Source organism: Chlamydomonas reinhardtii, chromosome 11 (assembly GCF_000002595.2).
Source record: "Chlamydomonas reinhardtii strain CC-503 cw92 mt+ chromosome 11, whole genome shotgun sequence".
Taxonomy (NCBI): Eukaryota; Viridiplantae; Chlorophyta; class Chlorophyceae; order Chlamydomonadales; family Chlamydomonadaceae; genus Chlamydomonas; species Chlamydomonas reinhardtii.
The window spans coordinates 1,272,262-1,299,761 of NC_057014.1; the positions used below are offsets into that span (position 1 = coordinate 1,272,262).

Here is a 27,500-nt window from a genome sequence, read left to right on the forward strand (position 1 = left end):
CCTCCCCACACCCCCCCCCCCACACCTGCGGTGCCTCGCGCCCGCCTCCACCGTAGTCTGCAGCTCACGCACGCGGCCCGCCACCTCCACCCGCATGCTGCGCTGCCGGGCCTCGTCGTCGGGGAAGGGGTAGCGGTTGGCGCCGAAGGCCTCGCAGATCTGTGGCGCGTGGTGGGTGTTTGAGGGGGCATGCATGGGCGTGTACGTGTGTTGTGGTGAGGAAGCGCATAAGTGTGTGATGGCGTTTGGGCGTACGGCACGTGTGTTGTTTCACAAAGCACAGGGGTAAATGGGGCAAAAGCCGTGGGAGAGATGGCGTGTGTGTGTGTGTGTGTGTGTGTGTGTGTGTGTGTGTGTGTGTGTGTATGTGTGTTGGGAGCGGAGGGGGCGGGTGAAGTGGCGTCATGAATTACACGCCAGCCAGCGCACCTTCATGATCTTGATGCGGGAGCGGTCGCCCGCAAAGAAGACGACAAACACGTGTTTGGCCACCGTCTCATTGCTGACCGGATCCCGAACCGTGCCGACAGAGCCCTAGCAGCAGCAGCAGCAGCCAGCAGGGAACTTTGGTGAATGATGCACATTCGCAAGATTACTTAATAGCCGCCACAAGCGACATCTACAGGTAGGCGGGCATGTGACATAATGAGCTAAAATCACCAGCACCCATACCACCATACCGCCCACCACACAAGTAATTATGCTCCCCACACCAACCTGTCGAAGGAACACGTTTCCTCTTGTGGCCCGGAACAGCAGCCGCTCAAAGGCCGGCACCTTGTCACTGGCCAGTGTGCCCGCCACGAACCCCACACGAGACACCTTGTCCACCTGACCCTGTGCGTGTGTATGTGTGTGTGTGTGTGTGTGTGTGTGTGTGTGTGGTTAAGAGAGCACAAGAAAATGTATGTGTGTTCACGATACCGTATATGCGTGTTAGAGAGTACAAGGCATGAACTGCTAGAGGAATGCTTCTGACCGGCGCCACGCCCCCAGGGACGCGACCCACCCCCAGCTCCAGCAGCAATGGCGCCGAGGGGGCCCCCGCGCTGCCGCCCGCCGCCGCCGCCGCCGCCGCCACGTCCTGCGTGGACTCGGAGGCGCGCACCCTGCCCACCGCCCCGCCACTCTTCTCAAACAGCCGGGCCGCATGCTCCAACACCACCTGTTTGTGTGTGAGAGATTGTGTACGGTACCGGGCAAGAGTGAACATAAGAGTGGGAGTGTGTGTGTGAGCCGTCAGTACGTAGTTATGATGCCACCCCGGCTGAGCATGATTGCTTGCGCATACAGTAGCAAAGAAACAATGAGTATCTCGACACATGCATACGACGCAACCACAATGCCGTGTGTACTGTCACGGCCTCGAGCGAGCATGTCAACTGACACGTACACAAGCTCTCACCCTCGTCCCGCTCCCTCGCTCCCATTCCCTCCCTCCTCCCGTTCCATGTATCCTGCTGCGCACCTCCAGCTCCACAAGTTCGTAATAGGTGCGGTCCAGGCGCTCAGTGCTCTCGTTCAGCGACAGCAGCTCCCTCTCTAACTCCTCAAGTCGAGACTCCAATTCATCGAGCTCTTGCGTCGGATGGGCTCCGCCGCTGCCTGAGGATGCCGAGGAGTGCGTGGTGACATGCGCGGCCGGCGTGATGCCTTCTTTGGCCACCTGGTCGGCGAAGAAGCGAAGCCGGCGCGCCATCTCGTCGCAGCGCTTCACCTGCGAAGTTTCGGGTGTGACCAGAGGTAGGTAGGCGGGCCCGTGTGAGCGCGCGAACCGGCCCCGCCCGACGTGGCAATCGGCCGTCGATGGTCGGAACTCGACCACGACAGTTCAAGGTCCGGTCGATATAGACCGAGTTGAGAAGATGAATTGACCTATGCATGCAGGACTACACGCAAGTGATGAGGGCGCTGCGCGAAGGTCCCGTCTCAACCAACCTGATTGGCAAACGTCCGCTGAAAGGCGCTCTTGTCCGTGTTCAGGTCCTTAAACTGGAGAAGCCCCACCTCCTCTCCGAGTGCAACCACGGTCTCATGCGCGCTCTCGGCAGGAATTAGCAAGCGCACCAGCCCCATTTCCTCCGAGCGCCAAAGCTCCTTGGTCTTGAACCCGAAGTCAAATAACCTATTCATGATTGTACCTAGGAGTTACAAATTCCGGTCAACGAAACCTCAACCAGTTCGCTGCTGCCCTTTCGGGCCTTTTCCTCGCAGCAACCAACGTGCTGTCCTTATAATCTCATGTGCATCAGCCTCATTGCGTGTAATTCATTCAGATATTGAAGCAGCGCACAACAAAAAGGGGGATAAGGCCGACATCGGCATCGTTGTCCACCGCACCATCGGCCAGCTCCAAAACCCTCTCACGCAGTGCCCAAGCACCCCGCCCCGCCTTGCCGCCGCCAGCCGGCTACGCCTCACCTCCCACCGCCACCATCGACGCCACGGCCAGCGGCACGCCTCCAAACGCACCCACTCCCCCGCCACCCATCGCGGCCGCTCCCACCGCCACCGTGCCAACACCCAGCCCCGAGCCACCACCACCCCCGCTCGCCCCGCCGCCGCCCCCCGCCTGCGCTCCTCCACCAGAGCCCAAGCACTGCTGCACGAGCCCGCTCTCATTTGGCAACACCTCATCCGCCAGCGGTAGCTCCGCCCCAACCCCTTGCCCCGGCCCGGCTGACTCAGCCGTGTCACCCTGCCCCGCCGCGCCGGCAGCTGCCGCCAACTCCGAAGTCGACGCCTCGGGCCCCACCATCTCCGCAGAAGAGCTCGCCGCCGCCGCCGCCCCCCGCCCCGCCTGCCCTTCCCCCTCCCCTTCCCGGCCTCCTACCCCCGCAGCTGACGCGGATGCCTGCGCAGCCTCCACCTCCGCCCCCGCCTGCGCCACGCCAGATGACTTCCGACCCGCCGCCGGCGGCCGCGCTACAGCCGGCGTGGCTGCCGGAGCTGCCGCTGTCGCCGCCGCCGCCGCCTTACCAGCTCCCGAGGTCCGCGCAGCCCTGCGCGCTTTGAACGCATCCGCCAAAGATTGCGGCGTAGCTGTCGCGTCGTCCGCCGCTGCCGCTGCTGGCGCCGCTGGCGCCGCGCCGCTCGCACTACTGCCGCCGCCGGCACTGCCGCTGCGCCGGCGCCCAGAGGTGGCGCCCTCAGACCCAGACGCGCGCCGGCCACCACCGCCGCCGCCGCCGCCGGTTCCTGATGAGGAGGTGGCGGCGGCCGTTGCTCCTGGCAGTGATGGCGGAGCGGCAGCGCCGCCGCCCGCGGCGGACCCGCGTTTGGATCTGGAGTTGGATCCTAGCAACAGCACCACCTCCTGCAGCGAGGCACAGTCGGAGGGGGAATCCAGGCATCAACAGTTTGAAGAATAAGTTACTCAGCGGTGGAGTTGTGTGTGCGGGGGGGGGTCTGGTGTGTTCGGTCAGCCTCAGCGGGTTTGTGAAACGCATGATCAATCCTCTCGCATTCGCATAGCGACAAGCAGTACAATAGGCAGTCGTGTAAGCTCTCCCTCCGGCGTGAGCTTTGCAAAGATTGCAATGCCGCTCCTGCGCCGTCACCTCCGCCGCCGCCTCCGCCGCCGCCCCACAGCGCTCACCTTCAGGTGTGCCTCCCAGGCATCGCTCCAGCTGCGCTCCCGCAGCGGCGCCCAGTGCTGCCGTTGCACCTCATACACCTGCAGGGGCAGGCAGCCAGGGGAGGGGGAGGGGGTGGTGTATCACAATCCCAAAGAAACCAAGACCGGGAAGCAGCCCACAGCGCGCGGAGGAGGTTTGGCGATGGGAGGCTGGAGTGGGTAGGGAAAGCGGGAGCGGGAGGGGGAGGCGGAGGTGGATTCCAGGCCATGGCAAAGGTGGTTTGACGACCGCGGTGTTGGCGTTGGAATGGAGCAAGCGTTGCACAACGAGGGTAAGGGGGGAAGTTGTGTGCCCCAGTCGAACCCCATGAGTCCCAACACAGCACGCGAAGAGGGCGCGTGTCATTCCCCCAACCCCAACCCGCCCCCATCTGCCCCTCTCTCCTCCTCCCCTCGCTCTCCTCCTCCCCTCACCCTCGCTTCCCCCTCTTCCTCTTCGTATCCCCTCCTCCCCCTCGCTCGCCTCCTCGCTCTTTTGCATTGGGTTCTGTTTAGTTTGGACTGGTATCTACAACCCCCCGTCTTCCCCCCTCCCACCCGCTTGAGGCTGTCATGCGACTCGGCCGGCCACAGGTGCTCCTTGTCCCGCGGCAGGCCCGGGCTGGCGGCGCCCTCCAGCAGCGCCCGCACACACGCGGCAGCACACCAGGCAGTCACCCTGCGTGGGCGGCAGGGGCCAGGGGGCAGGGGGGGGGGTTACATTCATGATTGTTTAAGAAGTGAAGGCGTAGACAGGAACAGTAGTACAGCAGGGGGGAGCGCGGAGGACGGGGACAGGTGGAGCGGTAGCGCGGTAGTGGCGGGGCGGGCACGGATGTGTGTGTGATTTGCACACCGATGTCTATCCACCCGTCACACCACGCGGTAGCACTCATGACGTCTCTGCCTACCACAGGCCTACCCCTACCCCTACCACTGCACAGGCGTGTGTAGCAGTCGCACGAAAAGCTCCCTCCCCTATAGGTCTGATCATGAAACGAAGAGCAAAGAATGCCCCCTCCTGGCCCGGCCAGTCCCCCGCCCGGCCCACCCCCAGCCCCGCCCCCACCTGTTGTTGTACCCGCCCTCCAGCGCCAACACCACCTTGCCGCCCGCGAACTGCAACAGCCGCTCCGTCATCCAGCCGTACCCCTCAGGGCTGACCTGTGTATGCATGTGTGTGTGTGTGTGAGTGTGTGTGTGTGTATGTGTGTGTGTGTGTGAGTGTGTGTGTGAGTGTGTGTGTGTGTATGTGTGTGTGTGTGAGTGTGTGTGTGTGTGTGTGTGTGTGTGTGTGTGTGTGTGTGAACTCACACGTGGCAATCGTGTGGCAGTGGGACCGCGATGAGCATGAGCCACCACATAATCAGATCCACAGCACGGAACACACACATGGGGATAACCCCAGGCAGCCCCACTCGCCGGCTGCCTGCTCTGGCACACAAGACCGCGGCCCGCACAACCGCCTGCCAACTGACAACTGACAAACGACAACTGCCAACCGGCCCACCTTGCATCCGCCCAAGGGGTCTCCGTCCGCCGCGTCGAAGCCCGCCGCCACAATGACCAGGTCCGGGGCGTAGGACTGAAGCACCGGCTCAACCACCAGGCTGAAGGCGGCCTGGGGGGTTGCAAAGGAATTGGTACGGAAAAGTGTGCGGAGGGGTGGGAGGTACAATCATGAAGGATGGGGGATGGGGGGGTTTAGTCCAACCCCAAAGAAACCAAGACCCAGAACCAGCCCAGGGGGAACAACAGGGAAGGGCGAGGGATTAGTGAAGATGGGGGGCGTGAGGCAGGGCACGGCGAGCACGCCCAGGAAGAGGGGGTGGGTGTGGAAGCGGCGGAGCGTGTGTGACAGTTGGCAGACAGTGGCATGGTGCCCACACAAGTAATGTGATTAGAGCGCGTATGGGCACGTCACACACACACACACACACACACACACACACACACACACACACACACGACCTTCACACACACACACACACACACACACACGCACACACACACACACACGACCTACACACACACACACGCACACGCACACGCACACGCACACACAATGCACCTCCCCCCTCCGCCCCCCCTCACCATGTAGTCCCCGTCCCCCATGCCCTTCTTGAGCCAGGGCACATTGACGTTGAAGCCCAGCCCCGGCCCCTCGCCCGCCTCGCCCACAAAGCCGCTGGTGAAGGGGTAGAAGCGCTTGGGGTCGCGGTGCAGCGACAGGTACAGCGCGTCGGGCCGCTGGAGCAGGATGTTCTGGGGTGACAGGGTGGGTGGGTGGCAGGGTGGATGGGTGGCAGGGTGGATGGGTGGCAGGGGTGAGGAGGCGGGGGCGAGGGGGTCAGGGGTTGAGAGAATGAAGAGGCAGGGGAGAATCAATGAGGAGGAGGCAGGGGGGAGGGGTTTCAGGCATGGATACGGTAGTTGGGAGAAGGCGGGACTATAACCGGCGGGTCAAAGCAGGGGCGGGGGGCAGGGCCGGCGTAAGGAAGTACGGCAGCGTGTATTGACCGGCGGTATTGCCTGGAGCCCAACCCCTTGGAGGGCGTTTCCACCCACTCAGGCCCGACGTGCACCCCCCAAACCCACCATGCGTTGCAGCACCTGCAACACGCGCCTACAGAGCGGGTTGCTGGCAGTGCTGCCGTCCCGCCCGCTGTTCGCCCGCTGTTCGCAATCCGTCTCATCTACAGCCGGCGGGGACTCGTATGTGTGTCCATGTGTGCGTATGAGTGTATACGTGTGTGTGTGTGTATTTGTATGTGTATGCATGTGTATGCCCGCGCGCGCACGCACACCTGTATCCCGTTGCCGTGGTGGATGTCCCAATCCAGCACAGCCACCCGCTTCACGTCTGCACGGTGCGGGCAGGCGACAGGTGGGCGGCAGGTGGGCGACAGGTGGGGCGGCAGATGGGGCGGCAGATGGGCGACAGAAAGGCGGCGTGAGGACAGGCGAGAGGTGACAGGCAGGCAAGAGGTGACGGGCAGGTGACAGGCAAGGCGACAGGCAATGCGACAGGTGGTTGAACGGGGAAAGCGGCGATGGGCAGCAGGGTCAGGCCAGGTGCAGGGCACAAACGGAGGTCAGAGACACGCGCACACTCCAAAGCTTTCAGAGTACGCCATGCCAACATGCACGCGGTGGGCTAGCAGTGACGTAAGCGGGTGCTGCAGAGCACACACACACACACACACACACACATGTACGACACACACACACACACACACACACACATTCTTGCCCCCCCCCCGCTCACCCGGGTGCTGCAGTGCCGCCAGCGCCGCCACGGCCACGTTGTTGAAGAAGCAGAAGCCCTGGGCGCGCTCGCACTCGGCGTGGTGCCCCGGCGGCCGCACGATGGCCAGCGCGCGGCTGACGGTGCCGCCGAGCACTTGCTTAACCGCCTGTGGTGCAAAGCGACATGGAATAAAATGTTTGCTTGGTCAGGTCATTTACGCTACGGCATAGCCACACGGGCTCCGTCCTCAGTCTCAAGTAGTCAAGTCCCTTCCCCTCCTGACAGCTCCAAAGACAGCTCCCCCCCCACACACACAGTCTGTTTCTAGCCGTGCACCATACACACCCTGTAGAAACCTAGAGGTCCAAAAGTGCGTGCTCGCTACAGTCCCCCCCCACACACACACAGCCTGCTGCTAGCCGTGTATGTTGACTTCCCCCCCCCCCGCCACTCCGGCCCCTCACCTCCACGCAACAGCCAGTCGCCATGCGTGCCGCCGACGGCGTGTCACTGCACACATACACATCGCCCTTCTCAGCCCCCGCCGGCTCGGCAAAGCAGTAGCTCGCCCCGGCCAAGGACTCGGGCCGGGCGGGGTAGGCGTCATCAAACAGGGAGTCGACCTGCGTGTATGTGTGTGCGTCAGGTAGCAGTGTGCATGGGGAAGGTGTGTGTTGGAGCGAGTGGCAGGGGTGCAGGTGGGAACTGCACGTGTCCCGCCGCCCCCTCGCGGCCTCAACGCCGCGCTGCCATCGCCCCCGCCCCCCGCCACGCCATCACCACCACACTGCAACCCCACGCCCCCACTGATTTCGCTCGCCCCACGCACACCCCCGTCACCCCCTTGACGCATCACCACCTCCCCCCGTAGGCTTCCTGCTGCAGATGGGGACTGCCCGTTGGGTTCGGGCATGATCCCCCTCTACGGTATAGTACCCCCTGAGTGCTGGACGTCGGCATCCCCTGAGTGCTGGATGTCAGCACTTCATCCACCGTTCTCCACATGAACGGCTACAACCCCCCCCCCACACACACACATCGCATACACTGTCCTACGCGTAATGTTTTCCTTGTGCTCTTTAACACACGCACGCACGCACCTTGCGTATGTGCTCCTCCGTGTGCCCCAGCAGCAGCTCCGTATCCGTGGCCTGTGGCGGCCGAGTGGCGGCGCAGGAGTCAGTCATACAGGGGGGAGGCCGCGGGCATGTGGGGGGAGCCTACATGCCGGTCACCTCTCCTTGGGCTGTTGGCAGTTGGGCAGTTGGGCAGCCCATCCAGACATGTGTGCAGAACTTGTTACGTGCAGCGAGGTCTCTGGACTTGTTCAGTGCCCTTTCTCAATTTGTCCAGGCGACCCGCAACACACAACCACACACACACACACGTGAGCACATCCACCTTTATTTTGACACACGCGCGCTCTCACACACACACACATACATACACACACACATGCACACACACACACACACACACACACACATACACACACACACACACTCACAGCCATACCCACATAGTTACACGCACGTACAGCCACACGTCCACACCCGCCCACACCGCCCCGCCCACCTGCCGCGGCACCAGCTGCCAGCACCTGCCCCACAGCTCCTGCTCCTGCAGCACCTGGTGCACTGCGATGATGCGGGCGGGCCGCTCGTAGTGCTCTGGGTAAGGAGGAGGAGGAGGCGGGCAGAGAGAGGAGGGAGGAGGAGGCGGAGGATGAGAGGCGGAGAGCGGAGGGCGGAGGGAAGAGGGAGGAGCGTGGGGGCGGGTGCAACCACATGGGGGGTGGGCGCACAGGCGGATGCAGGCGTGTCAGGCGAGTGGGCAGGCGTGAGCATTGCGCGAAATGGGGGGCGTGCCGACTCCCGACCTGCCAGCGTCTTGTGCACATCACTACTCATCTCATGCCTCTCTTACAGTCTTCCTAGACAATGGAGATGGTAAGAACAACAACGCCGCATCCCACCCCCTGTCCCCTCCCCCCGCGCCAGGGCTCTCACCCGGCCCCACGTGTCGCTCCATGGAGTTGTCGTACAGCAGCCCCACACGCGTGTCGCCCGGGGCGGGGGAGGAGGGCGCCAGCACGTGCCGAGGGCCCGCCCGCTCCCCCTGCCCCGGCGCCTGCTCCTGCCCCTGAGCCGGCGTCGGCACCGCCGCCGGCACTTGCGCCTGCGGCTGTGCTTGTGCCCCGCATTCGTCTGCGGCATTGCTGCCTGCGGCTGCTGGTGATGCTGAGGGTGGTGTAGGTGCTGGTGTGGTTGGGCTGTGGGAAAACGCCAGCTGTACGCCGTTCAGGGGCTGCGTCTGCGGCGGCGGTGGAGCCACGGCACCGGTGGCGGCGGCTGCGGACACGCCGGGACTGAATGGCTCGTCAGCTGTGGTGGAGGAGGATGCCTGCTGCGCTTCGGTCGGCGCGGATACGCTGAAGGTGGCACGGGGATGGGGCGGAGAAACGAGTCTGCGCTGAGAGCGTGTGCGGGCAGACCGTTTGGGGGATGGCTCCTAACCCCCCACGGTAAGCAACCAGGTCTGTTTCGAAATCATATCAGCCTGTAACCGGTTCCCCTGTCAAGCGCGAACTGGCGACTCCAAGCCATCGAGGGCACCGGGTTTGAACATGCAGCTATCGCGCTTTGCCAGGTCGCGCACTGGCGAGGCACGAGATGAAAACACAGCTATCACATCGTTAATGACCTACCTCAGTCGCTGCATCTCCAAGGAAAGCGCTTCGGCCTGCGGCATTCCCGGACGCGCCTCTTGCACAGGCGTCGCACTCGCGCCCGCTTCATTTCCGTGAGCTTCATTCATCGTTGGATGGTTACTGGCCACGCCCGTGGGAGTTGTCGAAGACTGTGCAGCGCTCCCCGCTGCCGTTGCTGCTTGCCCGCCCTGGTTGACAGAGGCAGCGCACCCCATCTACAGTGGCATGATGGGAGTGAGCAAGTGCTCTCTAGCCAATTCTATTGGTATGGTTGTGACTTGTGAGGGGTTTGCGGAAGAGGCATGGGATGACAGGGAGGAAAGTGCTGCCAGGAATGGGGATTTGCGGGATTGCGGCACGCACGCAGTGCGCAGGCGCCTGCGCGCGCCTCCGGCCGCCCACCCTGCCCGGCCTCCCTGCGCCCCTACGCCCTGACGGTCTGACTCGGTGACTCCATAGCGAATCCTTTGGCGGCGGATATTCCTTGATTGCGTCCCCCTTGAGAGCTCGTTCCTCACGGCCTTGTTCTATACCTTGAGCCCTTGACCCGTGCCTTGACCCCAGACGCCTGAGCCGCGGATCGCTGTGACCCTTGGCCACTGCTAGTGCGATGCGCCCCTGCCTGTCTGTGGAACCGTGCCCCAAACCCCCCTGCAATGCTCGCGCCCTGCTGCACGACTCCACAAAGGTTCCAGCGACAGCTGTAGGGCCTGCCGTGCAGTAACCCCACCGCGCCGGCCCCCGTCTAAAACCACCCGCATACCCGGCAAGGCGACGCAAGCTCCTGTCTTTCTGCTTTTACACACGCCCGCTGCCTGCTGCTGCTGCCGCCACACACTAGGCGGATCACTCGATGCCGCACGTGACACGCCTGTCCCATGACACAGCACACAGCGCCTGTGCCCCTCAGCAGCGCCCCCACCAGGCGCACTTGGCACAAGCCAACAGCAGTTGCCCGGGCCCTCTAACATAAGCAGCAATTTGATCTACACGTCATAAACTTGTGCAGTCCTGTGGTCGTGCGTCCGGGCACTGCGGACTTGCCTGGACGCACACCGACCCGCACGCCGTCGCCCCCACACAACTCTTGTAACCTGTCTAAAGACACGCGCGAGTCCGATAAGCTACCTCCTACCTCCAGCTCCGAGCAGCGAGCACAAGCTTGTCCTCGATCCGCATCCTGGCCCACCGCCACTCAGCTGCACTGCACCGCTGCAACAGCGCCCTCGGCGCGAGCGAGCTGGTCTGCCACCTCCGGACTGCCCATTCCTACGCTAATACACACAAGATGTGGCGCCATTAGTCGTCTAAGCCACTCATAAGCCTCCATGCAAACCGCCTCCGCGGGTGCTGCGGTCACGCCCCTGGGCCTCCGCACGGAGCCGCGGCACCGGCAGCCGCACCCCGCCCCCAGCGCAACATCCCGCCCCTTCCAGGCGCTAGTAGCGCCCGCCTCCGTCCGCTGCTGCTGCCACCGGCTCCAGCTCCCCTGGCTGCTGCTACTGCTGCCGCTGCTCATGCTTCAGCAGCCTGGCGGCTCAGCTGCCTAGCCGGCTGCTTACGACTTCTGGTCCAGCGCCGAGTCCAGGGCGGCGTAGAGCTCCAGCGCCGCGCGGTTCGCGGCCTGGTCGTACTCGTCGCCCTGGCCCTGCGCCGAGTTGGCGGCAGCCAGCGCCGACTTAACGGCAGCAGGGTCGAACTGGTCTAGCGTGCCAGCCTCCAGCGCGCAAATGTCCGCGACACCATTCGGGTGCACGAAGGCAAAGCCACCCGCGATGAAGAACTTCTCCGTGTCCGCGCCGCTAGAGAGCTCCACGATGCCAGGACGCAGCTGAGCGATGACGGGAACGTGGTTGGCCTTCACACCGAAGTAGCCATCAATGCCCGGCAGCGTGACCCCGTCCTTCTTCACGCCATCCGCCAGCACGCTGCTGGGAGTGTAGAAGTTCACGGGAAACAGATCTCCCTGAGTCTGGTTGTCCGCGCTGACGTTCGTGAAGTTCGAGGGCAGCTCGGGCACAAGCAGCTGCGAGGGCGCCTTCTTGTTCCAGGCCTCGGTGAACTCCTTAGGGCCGGCCGGCACAGCCACCTCCTCCATGGTCATCGCAGACGTGCTAATACCGCGCTGGCCCACGGCCATGAGCCGCCTAGCAGCGTTGCGGAGCATTGTGTCGCGCGACAATCAGAACGGCCAACGGGGGCCCCTAAACTCCTAAGCTAGGCGAGGTTATCAGAGGAATACAGTGCAGAAAAGATTTTGTCACTGCGGGCTTGGCATGGTGCAACTCGGGCGTGCCGGAACGAACGCATCGGCACGGCTTGTCGATTCTCAATGCACCATCCCGCCTCCGCGACGGTCAATTCGCATACTTATATACACGTGCAACATCATGACGATATTACAAACCTGCCATGCGCTGCACTTTGCCAAGACCATACTTGATCGATGCCCTTGCTGCCGGAGTCGTTATGGTTTAATGCACGGGCACGGCTTTCACCCGCTCACGCAGCAGAACCGATTCCTAATGCATTCGGGGCGCGAGGGGAGGCTGCTGGGGCGGGGCCATAGAGGATGGTGCCGCGCGGGGCAGCAGACCTGGGCCCTGGGCGCACGCCCCTCGCAACGGAGCGCGAAACTGAGTTGGGTGGCTAAGGGGCCATGGGTTTCGGCAGTCAATCAACTCCACAAAGCGACGTCAAGTGGTGAACGCAGTTCCAAGGAATTCGCGCTCCCACTTGCCGATAGCCATCCTCCACAGCCCAGCACTGCAACCTGACACAGCCGTCTGATACAATCTGGCGGGGAACCTGCCCGGGACTCCCGCATGTGTGGGGGGTTACATTCATGATTAGCTAAGGACATGGTGGGCGGCAGGCAACCTTTGGGGAGCGCCGTGCACCGTTGCACGGCGCTGCCGCACGCGCAGTGTACGTCAAGCCAGGGCCCAGGGCGCAGGGGTCCTGTCCCCCTCCGACTCCACGCTTCTAGCCCACATTACTCGGCGCCACGTGTACAGCCCCACTCCACTACAGCTCCTGCTCCGCCCGCCACCGCCAGCCGTCACTCCGAGCCACCTCCGAGCACCCGCCCATGCGCCGCTGTGCGCACGTCAGCAGCCAGCAGCACGCGCCAATCCCGCCTCACCTCCCAGCAGTCAGCACGCCCACACGCACACGATGCCCAAACACTCCTCACCACCCCATAACCCCCACCATCCACCTTTCCCCACAAACCTCAACATCCTCATCACCCTACCATGCTCCCAATCTCACCCCCACCAACCCAGCCCTCAATACTCCTCAGTCCGCCTCCGTGTGCTCCTCACGCCAGCACTCCCGGCAGTAGGCTGGCGCCGCTGGGGCTGACGGCCAGGTAGACGGCCCACAGCGCGGCGTTGGCCCACATGAAGGTGCGCACAGGCGGGGCGTGCTTGGCCAGCAGCTGGGGGAGGCGAGGAGGAAGAGTTGAGGGAAGAGAGGAACGAGCTGATAAGTGCAGGGCAGAGAAGAGTGGGCAACAGAGGTTGCGGGGCGCACGCAAGCGGGGTGGCGAGGCAGGAATCGGCACATGCACAACCACCACCCCACACCACCCCACACCGCACCACAACACAACACAACACATAAGCGGTACACATGCACACACGCGCACGCACGCACCTGGTCCACGGTTTTGCCCGCCAGGAACACCCAGTACAGGTAGACCCGGTCCGCCGCCGCCAGCGCCAGCAGCGCACCCCACTTGGCCAGGCTGAGGGTGTTGCGCGCCCAGCTCACAGCCACCGCCGCCAGCAGCTGCAGGGGTGGGGCCGGGTGGGGTGTGGGAATGGTGGCGGAGGGGGTTAACTTTGAACCAATCCCGTAAGGAAACAGTCGCGCTGCAAGGAGAAACCGGGTGGGGTGTGGGAATGGTGGCGGAGGGGGTAGGCGTGGGAATGGTGGTTGGGATTGTGGTGGAGGGGTGGGGATGTAGTGGTGGTGGAGGAGGCGTTAGCGGTGGGGGAGCAGCGAAGCGGGCAGGAGGGTGGGGGACAGAAGCGGGCAGGCACAGGCGTACACGGCACAACGCTGGTTGGGGCAACAGTTACGGCATCAGGCATCGCACGCGTGCCGGGGAGGACGCGGTGCGCCGTATCGCATCGTATCGCAACTTGGCGCAGAATCCGGCTGACACAAACTGGCGTAGCCTCCTAACAGCCCGGCAAGCCACACGCGCATTCGCACGCACACACACACACACACACACACACACTCTTACACACACACACACACACACACACACACACACACACACACACACACACACACACACACACACGCACACACAGCCCGCACGCGCGCACCTGCGGCTGCACGGCGTACAGCGCTGCGGACACGGCGGCCAGGAAGGCCAGGTAGGCGGCACCCACCACCGCCTGTGTGTGGGGGGGGGGGCGTGTGTGTGGGGTTACATTAATGATTATTTAAGATGTGAAGGCGTAGGCAGGTACAGTAGCATAGTAGACGCGTTGTTACCGATGTCCGTGCAGTACCAGCGGCGGGGGGAGGGGGGGTAGCCATTCATGCGAACGCTTTGTTGGGGGTGGGTGTATGCGGCGGGGGATTCCGGCAGGAGGGGGTGCGGGGGTTGCAGGAATGAGCGACGCAAGGGCAACACTGCGGGGAGGGTGCCGTGGATGATGTCGCTGACAAGCCATCAGGAGTCTCGGGTGCTTTCAGAAGAGCAATGGCGACGGTATACACGGGCCGCAGCGACCCTCTCCCCGGCCCCCAGCCCCCCACCTGCCGGTTTAGTTGGGTTTGGATTGAGCTCACCCCTCCCACCAGGCCCCCCGGTTGGACTCAAGTTTGGAACCCGCAGCCCCGCAGCCCCGTACCCGCTCCCCCGCCCCCCAGCCCACCCCCTCCCTCCCTAGTGCCGCCCGCACCTGCACGGCCATGTCGGTACGACCCAACCCCCCAGCCACGATGTCTTCAGTGCATCCTGTACCGCTTTCCAAACATCCTTGCAACCCCCCTCCCCAGTGCCCCCAGCGCTTCTGTTTCCTTATGGGATTGGTTCAGATTTAACCCCCAGCCTCGCCCCCAGCCCCCCACCTGCCGGTTTAGCTGGGTTTGGAGCGGATTAACGCCCCCGGGAATTTTTCAATGGGCCCAGGCACATAAATCTTCCCTCCCCAGTGCCGCCCGCACCTGCACGGCCATGTCGGTACGGCCTAGCGTGAAGCGCGCAATGCCGCGGTGCAGCCAGTAGGGGGGCACGTCGGGGTCGATGGGGGCTGTCAGGAAGCCAGGCCGGAACACCAGCGTGCCGTCCTGCCACACCCAGCGCGGCAGCTCCCGCCCGTAGTGCAGGTCCATCTCCACCGCCTGCAGGGGTGCGTGTGTGGGGTGGGGGGTGGGGGGTGGGGGGTAAAGTATACTTCAATCCCAAAGAAACCTGGGGATCTGGGGTCAAATGCCCAAGCCCAGCGAGCTGAGGGACAGCCGTCCAGCAGGGGTGGGGGTGGGAGGCGGCAGAGCATGCGGATAGGAAGCGGGGAGGCGGTCAACTCTGGTATCCTTCCCCCTCACCCCCTGATATCTTCCCAACCCAGCCCATGGGCCACGTATCCACCCCACGCATCCCGTTCAAACCGCACCCCAACCCCATTCCCAACCCCACTTTTATTCCCAACCCCCTTCTCAGCTCCACCCGCGCCACCACGGCGCCATCTAACTGCCGTACTGAGCCACAGCAACAACACCTCCCCAAACACCTGCACCGCTCTCCCTCAGAGCACAACTACAAGAAAGCCCGCTGCGTAACTCACGTAGTACTCTTCCCGGGGGAAAGGCGCCAGCAGCCGCGCCAACGGGTTGTTGTTGCCGGCGGCGGCGCCGCCGCCCGCGCCCGCCTCTGGAACGCGCAGCGGCGTGAGGCGCGTGCGCTGCGCGACAGCGTTGGGGAGCGTGAAGCTGCCCTCGGGCGCGGGGCCCTTCCAATAGGTGTCGGCTGGGTGGGGGCCGGCGGGGTCGAACTGGAGTAGGCGGAGGGGGTAGGCGGAGGGGTAGCCGGGGAGGCGGGGAGGAAGGGAAGGAGGGAGGGGGCGAGGGGGGAGCGGCGTATAGTAACGTTGGGGAGGTAGGGGAGGAGCAGGGAGCAACAGCGGTGCGCGTACTCGCAGCCTATGGTCATCAGGTGGCGCGTGTGTCACGAAATGAGCGGGATACAGCGTCGTGAGGTGGTTGAGGCGGTTGAGGCCAGTCCCTAAGCTACTCGTACTCGCGGCTTGGCTAAAGCTAGCGGTGTGCCAGTGCTGCCACAACCCCTCCCCCCCCGACGCTTGATACCCAGCACGTTCTGCTGCCGCAGTATCCCTTCGTGCGGCTGCTCCTTTCCACCGGCCCGCGAGACAATGCGAGCCCCGCCCCGTCCCACCCCACCTGCCTGCTTTCTGGCCCTCTGCCTTAGACCCTGTGCTTAGACCCCTAGTGCACCCCACGCCTCTCCCTAAACCGCCACCAACCACGTCAACCACCTACTGTCTTTCCCCAACCCCTTGCAGGGGTCACACACGTGTCACCAAATCCGTCACACAACGCGATTGACGTGACCGGATGGCTCGCAACAGCTCACCTCCACGTAGGGGCCCGCGTCCATGACCCCGTCGGGTGCGCCCTCTGGCCAGTTGGCGGGGGCCGGGCTAACTTCAAGTGGCTGTGAGAAGTTGTACTCCAGAGGGATATTTGACTTGCTAGGGTCAAACTGCATGTTGAAGTTGCGCGTCTGCGTAGAGCCTGCGACAACGCTGCGACGCCGAATGCTCGGCAAGAGCTGAGGGGGCGTCATGCGGCCCGAAAATCCGCAGGCGCATGGCCCTGTAGATGATTGAAGCGAGGTAGAAGCGTTCATCCTGGCGACGTTCCCTTGCATTCTCGCGAATGCCGCTTACGGCGTGCGCAAGCGACAGCGCACGCCGCCGAAGGACTTGATGCTTTGCTTGTATGTGCTTCTATGAGTCTGTAATTTGGGTCGAGTCAGAACCAGCTATACAGGCTGCGCGGAACCTCGTCTGAGTCTCGAGCAGCTTCGTGCCTAGATCTATGTGTTTATCTAGAGGTGTTAGCTGAAAAATAATACATTACCAGCAAAACCGACTCGCTGCGGCAGGGCTGTCCATCGCCTCCCCCCGATCCCGCCCACGCCTGCCCGCGCCTGCCCCCGTTCCAGGAGGGTGGGAGGGATCGGGGTCGGAGACGCATCCAGCCGGCGCGGGCATCCAGCATAGCCCGGCCACATAACCTGCCTACCTGGGGGCGACCCGACCGGGGTATGCGACAGTGCCCGCCCGGCCATCCAACAGTTCCGGGTCGGCCCGACCGGGCCATCCAACAGTCCCCGCCGAGCCATCCGGTTGTCCCGCCCAGGCATCCAGCAGTGCTGGGCCGGCCCGCTAGGGAACTGCAACAGTGCTTGGAAACGAGTCCCAACCACTCAAAAACAGCCAATCCCCGAAATTCCCACCCTCCTCCGTTCCCCAGCGGCCGCGGTTGTCCGTGCCGTACCTACCGCCTGGTGCGTCATGCATGACTTCATCAAACACAGGCACTGGCCCACAAAGACATCCCCTGTCGCGCTCGGGTGGTGGCTCAGCCGCTCAGGTCAGGCCGTCAGGGGCATCCGTGGCGCGTTGCACTTCCGCCTTGACTTCCGCCTTCCTTCTTGCCCTGTTACTGCGCGTCCGCGATCCGCACCCCCTCGGAGCTGGCTTGCATTCCTGCATTGTGTTCTATGATTCCAGCCGTCTTCCGTTCATGGCCCACCTGCGTGCCACGCTGTCACGCCCAATCTGCCTCTCCTGAGTCACGACCCCACCCGCAGGCTGGCTTTCCTCCATCCCTGACAACTCTCGGTGCTCGCAGCCATGCATGGCTGCAGACAGGTGGACAACTGCGCTAACCGGGTTACATAACTAGCTGCTTTCTTGTGGCTGGACAAAAGCTCGAGTAAGCGCGTGTTGCTCAAAGTTCAGCAAGCGCCACCAGGCGCCACGTCGCTGCACCAAGACACGCTGACACGCACCTTCACCAACCGGTCACAGGTCCTTCGCTACGTCTCTCCTTTCCCTGATAGTTCCATTCTAGCCTGGGGAATCCCACCTGCCCCATCCTAACAGCATTCAGGACGCCGGTATGCCGTACAAACCTCCAGCCCGCCAAAGCCATTGGCCACGGCCCACCTGTGCAATCTTTCCAAGCCTGGCAGCCTGGCAGCAACGCGTGAACTGCCGCAGGTTCTGGACGCAGGAGCCGCGACCACATGCTTCAATACGCCTTCCTTGGCCTCCACTGGCTCAAGAGCACGCTCAAGAGCACTATCATCCGAAAACCGGTAAAACACTGGTAAAAACACACCGGTAAGACGACACCAGGTGCGAAAGATGCTGCCCCTGATTGCAGGAGGCTCGCAACTCGTGATGATATGAGAAACTCCCACAGTCACAAGTGATACACGTCGGGCATTGAGCAGCCCCCTTCCCGTAATATCGGTACCCCCCGCTTGCTTCATGGTCATGGTTTGATAATCACCCCCATCCGAGCACTCAGCACGTGTCCAGCTCTCAACCGCGTCAAGCAATCTCAACCTCTCTCCCTCTGAGGCTGCCGCCCGCACTTGTCCTGGCGCGCGGTGGTCCCAGGACCCAAGTCCGGTTGTCCCCTCATCCACATGCATACGCACACATATACACACACGCTCATAAAACAAGCCTTCAGGCGCTCAAAATCCTTTTGGCGGGGCATTCTCCCGCTCTCCCGAAAGGCAAGGCGCCAAAGCCCCACATCCCGTTCCACATCGGCCCACACGGCCCCACACCCGGCCGCACATCATGGAAAAGCAATGGAGATGGTGCGCCACCAGCTCAACTCAGCATAGTGGACTTAGTTGTCGCCGTGCTTGTTGACAGCCCAGTTGGCGGGTCGCGGGCGCAGGTAGGGCACACGCTGACGTGGAGGCGGCTGGGCGGTCCGAGATTTGGGTGGGGTGCCTACACGTGCGGCACACCAGGGGAGGAGAGGACGGGTGGGCAGGGCAAAAGCTGTGGCAAGCCTTGTGCTGGTGCGGGTGCGGGCCAGTCCGCTATCAGGCCTGGTAGCTGCCCACAGCAGCGGCGCAGCAGCCCCATCCAGGCACGACAGTCAACTCACCCGTGGGCCTGGGCTTCGGTGTCGGCTTCGGTGGCGTGGGGCTGGGCGGAGGTGGAGAGGGCGGCTGGGGGCTGGGCGGAGGCGGAGAGAATGGGCGGGGGCTGGGCGGGCGCGGGCTGGGCGGGCGGGGGCTGGGGGGCGGCGGGCTGGGTGGGAGGCCAGGCGGCGGCGATGCCTCCAAAGCAACAGGTGGCGCACCTCCGGGAGGCTCGGCCGTGGGCGGGCTGTCGTAATCGCTGCTGAATGGCGGGGGCTGCAAGGCGACAGGGGTAAAGGACGGGTCAGTTGCTGCGACTTGGCGAGGAGCAGCAGCGATGGCAGGCAAACACAGGTAGGGCGCCGCCCGGAGCGCCCCAAACAGAATTGACGGAGCCATGCTACAATGCAGCCAAAACAACTTCAGGAACCAGTGGCGGCGTCGAAGTACAACTAGGATGTGGAGTTGCTGCTGAACCTAGGCGCTGGTGGCGGGCGACCCTTCTTTATCTGGCGCAATGCATAGGGGCCGATTGATTGTCCCCAAATGTGAGACTAAGAGTACAGGAGCACCATCCACAGCGAAGCTGCAGCAGAGCTAGCGCCAGCGGTTCAGACAGCTTTCATTTCAAGGCACGGACGATGCCACCATTTGCTATAACATTATACTGGTGACTTACAGCTTCAGCAGGCGGCGGAGACTTCTTTCGCTGAGCTTCCGCGGTGTTCAACGCGAGAACGAAGACCACAGCGAACGCCCACGCCAGCCGAAGCCCACCGTGCTGCCGCGATAGTCGCATTGCTGTGCACTTGTATCAATGCTTCGAAGCCCGGAGCCAGGGGTGACGGAGGAGAAGACAAAGCTAGGAACTAGACTCGAACTGCAGGAATCAGCGCGGGTAAACTGAGCTAGACTCGTCGCAAGTAGTCTATGCGAGCAATATGGCTAACCTAAGTATATGCATTTGCATAGGGGTAGCAGAGAGCTAGCTAAACGGGGCGGGCCCCTTCATTTTGTACGGTGTAGGGCTTCGGTTGGTGGCTTTGCTAATTGGCAATGAGTCGGTCAGGCGCGCAAGGAAAGACATGTCATTCGAGTTATGACTGGGACGTCACCATAACAAACACGGCCGACGGGGTAACTGTGTGGGTGTGGACAAGGGTGTAAGCGAGCGAGTCAGACGTGCAGCCCCCCAGCATGGTTCCATGCGTCGTCTAGGGTTTCGCGCGGCCCCCAGGTGGTGATTGGCCAGGCGTCTAGGGTTTAGGCCGTTTAGCGCATTTGCAGCCGCCACAGCGTGCCTGTAGCGGTACTACAAGCGCAGGCGGGACGCACGCACAACTAACAGCATTCTTACCGCTGAACGAAGGCAGCCTTCAGGTGCGCTGTGGGCCGTGCACTTCTGCCCGTGGGGCCCACAACCTGCTTGCCAGGGCATGGGTTGTGGCTAGGGTTTCGTCAGGTGATGGCAAAGCTTGTTGAAGCAGTTGCCCCTGAATGTTAATGGTTGCTGCATGCTGCTGTGTGTAGTTGTGACAGAACCTCTCAAGTCCCAGCCCAACCAAGCCTCTACGCACCATGCCGGGTTGCCGGGTTGCCGGCCAAAGCTGTCATGTCAACGCCACGCTAGCGGCTAGAAGAGCCTCTAGGTATGCGTGTAGAGGCATGGGGCGCCTGGCCGAGACGACAGCGCAAACTGTGGAGGATGCGTGCTCGGCATGTGTTACACGACTTCGGGTCGCGAGCTCAGGCTCAGGGGTGCTCAGGCTCAGGGGTGCTCAGGCTCATCCGGCCCGCTGCAATTGCAATACGAACATGTGTGTGTTCACGTGCACTAGTACCTGGAGCAGGTTGCCTCTGTCCTTTGGCGCGGTTATTCCAGGCCTGGCTGCCTTCTGTCCTACCTAGGGAATCCACGCCCTGACGGGTAGCCGCGCTGCTGCCCTAAACAGCACTGACAATACAACTCCCAAAAGTCACCTGCACAGCCCTGGTCACTACCTGCTTCCTTTTGTAGCACTGCCAATTGCCGCCAAAGTGTGCGCAATCTTCACACAGCTAGCCAGCCGCCAACCTCACGCGTGCAATCAACGCGTTATCAAGCAAGCGCAATCCTGCCATATAGTAGCTAGCCAAAAGCCGCAAAGCCGCCCTGCGTGCCCATTTCCCCTGCTGTTGGCCCCTTGCAGTAAATCATAATAGCAGTCACAGTCGCGACGCGCACGCACACGCACACGAACTTAGTCAACGTCACACGGTTACGGGTTTGAATCAATCGTCCATGAACGTAATACCATACATGGCGTCACTAACTACAGTTGAGCAACGTCACAAAAGACTGAGTCACACACCTGCCTAAGCACTAAGCACTCCTGCTCGCTCCGGTCTCGGTAGTTCCTGTCTAGCCATACAGCCGCGTCCATCCTTGCGTTGGTCATTCCACAACCGCATAACAGGACCTGGTTTTAGAGGGTTTCCGTTTCCCAGACCCTGGGCCGGGGCTGTCCTTGCTGTTCCTGACGGAGTCCGTATGCTGCCGCACATTCGCCACAGCCCACCGGCGGCGCGCACGCAACACGCACGCTGCCGCCGCCAGCTCCGGCCTGAGTGCGCATTCCAGCGCATTGACGGCGCCGGAGAGCTGCTCTACCCATGTGGCGCACGGGTCTACTAGATGCGCAGCAGGCGGCGGCTGACGCGAGTGGAACGCTCCTCCAGCTCCGCCTCCTCCCCGCCTGCCAGCAGGTCAACGGCATCACCAGACAGCTGCCGCCCCGCACCCTGGTTAGGCACATCCAGCATCAGGCGGCGCGCGGCAGACATGGGGTCCTCCTCCTCCTCATCATCATCGCCATACGACCCGTAACCGCCGTAACCGCCGTAACCGCCGTAACCGCCGTAGCCGCCGTACGGCGAAGGCGCGGGCGAGGGGCTGCTGCCGTACGTTGGCACGCTGGGGCCGTAGTTGCCGTAGCCGCCGTAATAGGGGGAGGGGGAGGGGTAGGCGCCGTAGTACGGCGCGGGCGAGGGGGTCTCGGGGCCTGTGGGGTGATGGAGGGATAGGGCAACGGGCATAGAAGTTTAGCGTGTGGCAATTGGGCACGATATTCGTGACAGACGTATGCATAACTGCTGGCGGTTGACAGCAGGCTCCCAGCCCCAGCCCCAGCCCCAGCCCCAGCCCCAGCCCCAGCCCCAGCCCCAGCCCCAGCCCCAGCCCCAGCCCCAGCCCCAGCCCCACCCCAGCCCAATAGCAAGGACGCTCTTTGCTCGGCTACTCACTGGGAACGGGCTCGGGGGACGGCTCTGGCGCCGGGGATTCGTCCATGGGCTCAGGCGAGGGAGAGGGGGAGTCCTCAACCTCAGGCTCAGGCGAGGGAGAGGGGGAGTCCTCAACCTCAGGCTCGGGCGAGGGAGACGGGGACTCAGTCTCAGTCTCCGGGGACGGGGACTCCACCTCAGGCTCAGGAGAGGGGGAAGGCGAGTCCTCAAGGTCAGGCGAAGGAGACGGCGAGTCTTCCGCCTCAGGCGAGGGAGAGGGCAGGTCGCGGTTTTCCAAGATGTCTGGCGTCGGGATGGGCGTTGAGGACGGCGAATCCTCCGGCGAGGGCGAGGGCGAGTGATGTCCGTGCTCCTCCACCGGCGGCGGCCAAGTCACCCAGTCAGTGGGCGGGGGGTACTGGCCGCTGTCCGGCGGTGGCTGCGAGGAAAGTAGCGAAAAGGATGAGGGCAATAGTAATGGTGGATTCAGGCTCCGTGCGTGGAAAGGAAGAGAGAGCGCGGGTGGGGCGCGTGGGGCACGGGCAGGCAAAGAACTTCGTCGCGGGGCTGGTGGTGGGGAGGCACGAGGGAGCCGGGGGCCCCCTGCAGGGTGACGCCAGGCTAAGCGGAAGTGACCACCGCGTTGCTGTACTGCTACTCAGTACATCGTGGAGGCGTCTCCCGGTTAAGATGCTAAAGCCACGGCCCCGCCGGCGGTGCCAACCGGCACGAAACCTGTTACTACCCGAGCTGGAGCCCTAAGACCGCCCTTATGCCCAAACATCGCCCTCAACCACTTACCGCATCCGCAGGTGGGGGCGACTTTTTCGCAGCATCCGCTGTTGGCACAACGCACGCGAGCACCGCCATGGCCAACACGGCAGAGGCCCACAGGGCCCGATGAGAGCTTTTCATCTTCAGCCAAACGGAAACGGATATTCCAAGGCTGATTATGGCACCGTTGAGAGCTCCAGAACGGCCTGCGTGGCAAAGTAGGACAGGAGGACAGCGAAACCTCAGCTACGCAGCAGCGGCTCCATCGGCGTTGCTGAACGTGCCCCACATCTTTCACAGACCCATGTATGATGAATCTACATATCGCTTCGTTGAGAGCCCGCTGGACATTCGACCCGTAAGCGTCAGCGAGGCGCAACGTAATCGCGACACACCGTATGTTCACACGCCTATGACCTCGCGCCGCGGCGAATTTCTCTCCTCTTTTATGTACCTTATCGTAACAGTATGCTCCTCGGGCTGACCACTACGATACTTGTCGCAGGCTGTTTTAGCGCAGATTGCCAAAGACGTCCAACGCGAGGGGGAGACGCGCGGGGGTAACCACTTGCCAACGGGTCAGGCAAGCTGGCTGGTCTAAGGTTTGCAGAAACAGTGACTGTCGACTTGAGCGAGTTGGGGTACGCACATACATCGTTGCGCGCCGGTTACCAGTACGACCGCGAAGGCGGGCCGCTACTGGGCCGCGTCGCCTTGCTCGTAGGCATAATGCTGACATTTCAAAGCATCTGACTTCACATGTGTCTATCTACCATAGAATACCATCTTATGTCCTGTGCACGCTCGCTTGGGCTGATTCCGCCATGCCATCTCGGTAACTCCGCGCGGAGGGTGCGGCGCGGTTTGCAACATAGTTGCGGGGAGCAGAGTTGAATGAATGAAGTCGGCTTTATGAAGTCGGGCATCGCCAGAAGCATAGTTAGCATACACACAGCAAGAACTGTCCTTGAGGCACGGGCTTTGCTCCCTGCATGACTGACTAATGTGCCAACCCCGGGACTAGGCCCTTCAAAAGATGCTCCCATCTCTCTCTCTCTTCCAACAGAAAGCTCGCTAGAACCCCCTCGCACGCAGCATGCCTTCACTCGCTCTCTCAGACGGGGAAACACGCGCTCAACCACTCAACCAAAGCTTTTGAAGGACATGGGCGCGCATGTAAAGTGGCACCGCAGCCAAACTGAGGAATCTACGGACGTGCCCCAACACTCCTCCCTCCCTTCCACGAGCATTCCGCACCCAACCCCGCATCCGCGTTTTCCATCAAGAGCCACACCCTACAATCCCACATGCAACCGACAAAGCTGCCTTCCCTGACTAAGTTATTGACGTGCTTTACGAAACTAGTGCAAACGCAGAGCAGAGCATAAGGCGTAGTTGGCTTCAGTATCGCTGAATCTGCCCTCCACCCATCCTACCGAGTGCATGCATGCGCCTGTGCCCAGTCAGTCCACGGCAAGCTAGCAAACCGGACATACCTTCCGCAGCCCCGAATCCAACACGCGAGTGATATCGTAAACGACTACCCAACGACTACCCGGCTGTCCCGCATTCGTCGGAAGTGCCACCAGCAACCCCGACACGCGGCCCGGTTGCGGCTGTCCGATGCGTATCAAACCACACACACGCCGTCAAAAACGCCATCAACCGCCGGCCATCAACTGACCTCTGGTGTGGATCCCCCGGCTGTCCTTTACACGCCCAGCGCGCGCACTCGCTGGTCATGCGGCGCCGGCTGCGGCTGCCCTGCACCCCCAACCCCGTTGCTCCCCACGGCTCCGTTCGCTCCGCTCGCGCTGCTGCCGCCGCCGCCGCCACTGCCCGGCCATACGCCGCCATTGCTGGCGCCTGCCCCGTTGACTGCATCGCCGCCAGTGCTGACGCCGCCGCCGCCGCCGCCGACCAGGGCCGTGTCGGCGAGTGGCGCGCCGCCGCCGCCGCCGTCCTCGTCAGCGCCGTACAAGCCGTCGTCGAATCCGGCCAGGGGGGCGTAGATGGCGAAGTCGGGCACCAGCAGCTTGTCCAGTACGGCGTCGCTGTGTGTGTGCGTGGGGTGGGTGGGTTGGTGGGGGGGGGGGGGTATTGTGTGTGTGTGTGTGTGTGTGTGTGTGTGTGTGTGTGTGTGTGTGTGTGTGTGTGTGTGTGTCAGGAAAGCACGAGGGGAAGGGTTGACGGGTGTGTGTCTCGGGAGGAGATGTGTTGTGGAGAGTGGTGGAGGGTGGTTGAGGGGGACGATGGAGGGTTGTGGTTGCGGGTGCAGTAGAGCAGTAGAGCGTGGGTGGGGGACGTGGGGTGTGTGCGTGCAGGGGGGTGTAGAGGGTGAGTGTCTGCAAGAGCTCCAACCGACTAACCATCTACCGAAATAACCAACGCACCGGTAGTTGTCCAGCAGCGCCAGGAAAGCGGCGTTGGCTTCGATCCGGAACTCGGACACCGGGTTGGATCCGTTGGTTGACCGGATGTTGACCGCATTGCGCAGCCGCGTGGTGTCCTGCACGTGGCGTGGCGTGGCGTGGCGTGGCGTGGCGTGGCGTGTGTGTGTGTATGTATGTATGTGTGTGTAGGAGGGGTACATTCAAGCTTAGTTAAGGAAGTGGTAGACAGTAGAGAATCTTGGGGGGCGGGGTTGGGCGGGGAGGGGCAACATTGAAGTGTGACGGGTAGGTTGGTGGGGGTGGTTTAAGATGCCCAGGTGGAAGTGGAGCGCACGGCGCCGCAACACCTGCCCCGCTCATCTGGCCCCGATCGCGCTCTGTTGCACCGCCCCCAGCACCACCCAACCACCCGCACCTTCACCCTCCCCCCCTTGGGATTGGGAAAAACTACCCCCACACCCCACCCCACACACCTCCAGGAAGCAGCTCCACAGGGCGTCCATCCACAACAGCATGGTCTGCTGCTCCACACCACACACCTGGGCGGGAGACAGGGTAGCCGTTCATGGAGAATGGAGTAAGCAAATCAGAAATTGACCAGGGGGCAGATGGAGAGGGGGCGCACCAGGTGTACAAGAGGTGGGTTACATTCATAATTAGCTACGGAAATCGTGGCGGTGTTTTGTGTCGCACCGCATATGGAAACGGTGTGGGCGGAATGGAGTTCAGAGGCAAGAAGTTGGGGTGTGCCACTGTTATGTGACTAGTGACTCGGCCACTGTTTGATCACAGCCTGCTATTACTGCCCGAGTGCCGGCACTACTGCCCCCACAGCAGCGCCCCCCCTTCCACCTCCACTACAGCCCCATCCACAGCCCGTCCCTCACAGCTACAGCCCCACCCTTAGCCCGTCCCTCACAGCTACAGCCGCCCTCACCTGCTGGTCTGCGTCTATGTCCCTCCCTCCCTGCCCCTGACCCTGCCCTCCCCACCCTCCCTCTGCCTCCCACCCTCCCTCCTTCCTCGCCTGCTGGTCTGCGTCGATGTCTGTGAAGCCCAGGGCGGGACTGGCGGTGAAGGTCAGTCGCGCCGCCAGCCGCCGCGCCTCGTAGCAGCCGATCAGCAGCTCGCCAAGGTAGTTGCGCAGCACGCCCACCTGAGAGGTCGGTTAGTCAGGTTGGTTAAGTTGGTTGGCGGTTAGTTGCCAGTGTGCGAAACGGTCGGAGGGCCGAGGGGTGGGTGGGTGGGCGCAGCAGCCGTGGCCGCAGCCCCACACGCCTACCTTCTCCGCGAACGGCCCCTCCAGCGGCGGCCGCTGCATCAGGCCGGGCAGTCGGGAGAACTGCATGCGCGCCGCCGCCCGCGCCGCCGCCGCCGCCGCCGGCTCGCCGCCGCCAACCACCGCCGCCGCGTCGGCGCCGTCCGCCCCGCCGTAGCCGAACAGCCTGTGAGGGGGGAAGATTGGCGGAAGGTGGTGTGTGTGTCAAAGAGCACAAGGAAAACATTGCGCAAAGACAGTGTGTGTGTGTGCGCGTGTGTCAGCGGGGGGTTTGGGGGGTTGCGGGTGCACACGCGTCAGCATACACGTGCGCATGCGCGCACCTCAGCAACCGCTTGGACCACCACTGCCACCATCACCACCATCACCGTCAACCACCCGCCAGCATTTCTAACCACCACCACAACCACCACCACCACCAGTCCGCCGCCGCCGCCGCCACTGACGCCGCCGCCAGCCAAGCGCCCGCACCTGCGGTGTGTGAGCAGCTGCAGCTGCAGCCTGAAGTTGCCGGCTATCTCGCGCTGCTGCGGCACCGGCCACTGCAGCGGCCCCGTGCCGGCGATGTAGGCAGCCAGGTTGGCGATCTGTGTGTGTGTGTTAAAGAGCACACGGAAAACATGGTTGGTGATCTGTGTGTGTGTGTGTGTGTGAATGTGTGTGTATGTGTGTGTGTGTGTGTGTGTGTGTGTGTGTGTGTGTGTGTGTGTGTGTGTGTGTGTCATAGGTTTGGAAGCGGAGGGCGGTGGTTTGCATGAATTGGTTTGATGGGCGGGTACCGGTATGTTGGGAAAGCACTCTCTGAGGACAGGTCGGCACCGTGCGTCCAAAGCACACAGCGGCCCCCCCTCTCCCACCTGTTCGGGCGACAGCACCTCCAACTCCTCAACCTGCGTGGGTTGGTTGCAAAAGCGGCGGCGGCAACGGAGGAGTCAGTTTGTCGGTTACTTCAGAGGGTGTGTCAGTTGATTAGCCAGTTACTCCTGTTATACACAAGCATACACACACGCACGCACGCATGCACACACACACACACACACACACACATAAA

General features: G+C 62.8%; 7 protein-coding genes across 11 annotated transcripts in view; all 7 read right to left on the reverse strand.

Moving 5' to 3' along the window:
- CHLRE_11g467705v5 (uncharacterized protein) overlaps window positions 1-2,260 on the reverse strand; it is a 12,547-nt gene extending 10,287 nt beyond the window's left edge. Inside the window, exons 1-6 of the mRNA XM_043067464.1 lie at window positions 1,939-2,260; window positions 1,469-1,717; window positions 1,010-1,165; window positions 718-837; window positions 430-534; window positions 26-159 (exon numbers count right to left, since the gene is read on the reverse strand). Of these exons, the coding sequence (XP_042919461.1) occupies window positions 26-159; window positions 430-534; window positions 718-837; window positions 1,010-1,165; window positions 1,469-1,717; window positions 1,939-2,133 (959 nt within the window). The 5' untranslated portion in view covers window positions 2,134-2,260. The remainder of the gene's footprint in view (window positions 1-25; window positions 160-429; window positions 535-717; window positions 838-1,009; window positions 1,166-1,468; window positions 1,718-1,938) is intronic.
- Window positions 2,261-2,314: 54 nt separating this feature from the next.
- On the reverse strand, window positions 2,315-9,830 carry CHLRE_11g467706v5 (uncharacterized protein). Its single transcript, XM_043067465.1, has 13 exons — window positions 9,574-9,830; window positions 8,876-9,297; window positions 8,442-8,536; window positions 7,967-8,017; window positions 7,331-7,489; window positions 6,885-7,032; window positions 6,424-6,479; window positions 5,711-5,881; window positions 5,127-5,237; window positions 4,686-4,780; window positions 4,175-4,295; window positions 3,599-3,676; window positions 2,315-3,316 (listed from the first exon to the last, which is right to left on the reverse strand). Exons 1-13 carry the CDS (start codon window positions 9,615-9,617, stop codon window positions 2,411-2,413), a joined length of 2,457 nt encoding a protein of 818 aa, XP_042919462.1. The 5' UTR covers window positions 9,618-9,830; the 3' UTR covers window positions 2,315-2,410.
- Window positions 9,831-10,362: 532 nt separating this feature from the next.
- CHLRE_11g467707v5 (uncharacterized protein) lies at window positions 10,363-11,940 on the reverse strand. Its single transcript, XM_043067466.1, has one exon. The coding sequence runs from the start codon at window positions 11,741-11,743 to the stop codon at window positions 11,135-11,137; it is 609 nt and encodes a 202-aa protein (XP_042919463.1). The 5' UTR covers window positions 11,744-11,940; the 3' UTR covers window positions 10,363-11,134.
- A 461-nt stretch (window positions 11,941-12,401) lies between these two features.
- On the reverse strand, window positions 12,402-16,667 carry CHLRE_11g467708v5 (uncharacterized protein). Of its 2 annotated transcripts, XM_043067467.1 has the most exons (7): window positions 16,196-16,667; window positions 15,390-15,596; window positions 14,770-14,946; window positions 14,505-14,615; window positions 13,920-13,991; window positions 13,237-13,371; window positions 12,402-13,018 (listed from the first exon to the last, which is right to left on the reverse strand). In XM_043067467.1, the coding sequence occupies exons 1-7, from the start codon at window positions 16,328-16,330 to the stop codon at window positions 12,899-12,901; spliced, it is 957 nt and encodes a 318-aa protein (XP_042919465.1). In that variant the 5' UTR covers window positions 16,331-16,667; the 3' UTR covers window positions 12,402-12,898. The 2 variants fall into 2 exon arrangements, with proteins under 2 accessions (XP_042919465.1, XP_042919464.1); XM_043067468.1 differs by lacking the exon at window positions 14,505-14,615.
- An 844-nt stretch (window positions 16,668-17,511) lies between these two features.
- On the reverse strand, window positions 17,512-19,700 carry CHLRE_11g467709v5 (uncharacterized protein). The gene is made up of 3 exons (XM_043067469.1): window positions 19,422-19,700; window positions 18,766-19,018; window positions 17,512-18,605 (listed from the first exon to the last, which is right to left on the reverse strand). Exons 1-3 carry the CDS (start codon window positions 19,539-19,541, stop codon window positions 18,499-18,501), a joined length of 480 nt encoding a protein of 159 aa, XP_042919466.1. The 5' UTR covers window positions 19,542-19,700; the 3' UTR covers window positions 17,512-18,498.
- Window positions 19,701-20,453: 753 nt separating this feature from the next.
- CHLRE_11g467710v5 (uncharacterized protein) lies at window positions 20,454-23,550 on the reverse strand. Of its 2 annotated transcripts, none has more exons than XM_043067471.1 (4): window positions 23,232-23,550; window positions 22,805-22,983; window positions 22,025-22,442; window positions 20,454-21,783 (listed from the first exon to the last, which is right to left on the reverse strand). In XM_043067471.1, exons 2-4 carry the CDS (start codon window positions 22,916-22,918, stop codon window positions 21,413-21,415), a joined length of 903 nt encoding a protein of 300 aa, XP_042919468.1. In that variant the 5' UTR covers window positions 22,919-22,983; window positions 23,232-23,550; the 3' UTR covers window positions 20,454-21,412. The 2 variants fall into 2 exon arrangements, with proteins under 2 accessions (XP_042919468.1, XP_042919467.1); XM_043067470.1 differs by having other exon boundaries at window positions 23,080-23,550.
- A 94-nt stretch (window positions 23,551-23,644) lies between these two features.
- Window positions 23,645-27,500, reverse strand: part of CHLRE_11g467711v5 (uncharacterized protein) — a 19,096-nt gene continuing 15,240 nt past the window's right edge. For 2 of the 3 annotated variants that reach the window (XM_043067474.1, XM_043067473.1), the window contains 7 exons: window positions 27,307-27,339; window positions 26,921-27,036; window positions 26,453-26,615; window positions 26,198-26,326; window positions 25,644-25,709; window positions 25,171-25,286; window positions 23,645-24,831 (listed from right to left, as the gene is read on the reverse strand). In XM_043067474.1, coding sequence (XP_042919469.1) covers window positions 24,489-24,831; window positions 25,171-25,286; window positions 25,644-25,709; window positions 26,198-26,326; window positions 26,453-26,615; window positions 26,921-27,036; window positions 27,307-27,339 — 966 coding nt within the window. In that variant the 3' untranslated portion in view covers window positions 23,645-24,488. Of the gene's footprint in view, window positions 24,832-25,170; window positions 25,287-25,643; window positions 25,710-26,107; window positions 26,327-26,452; window positions 26,616-26,920; window positions 27,037-27,306; window positions 27,340-27,500 lie in introns of all 3 variants that reach the window. The other variant, XM_043067472.1, reaches the window with a different exon arrangement.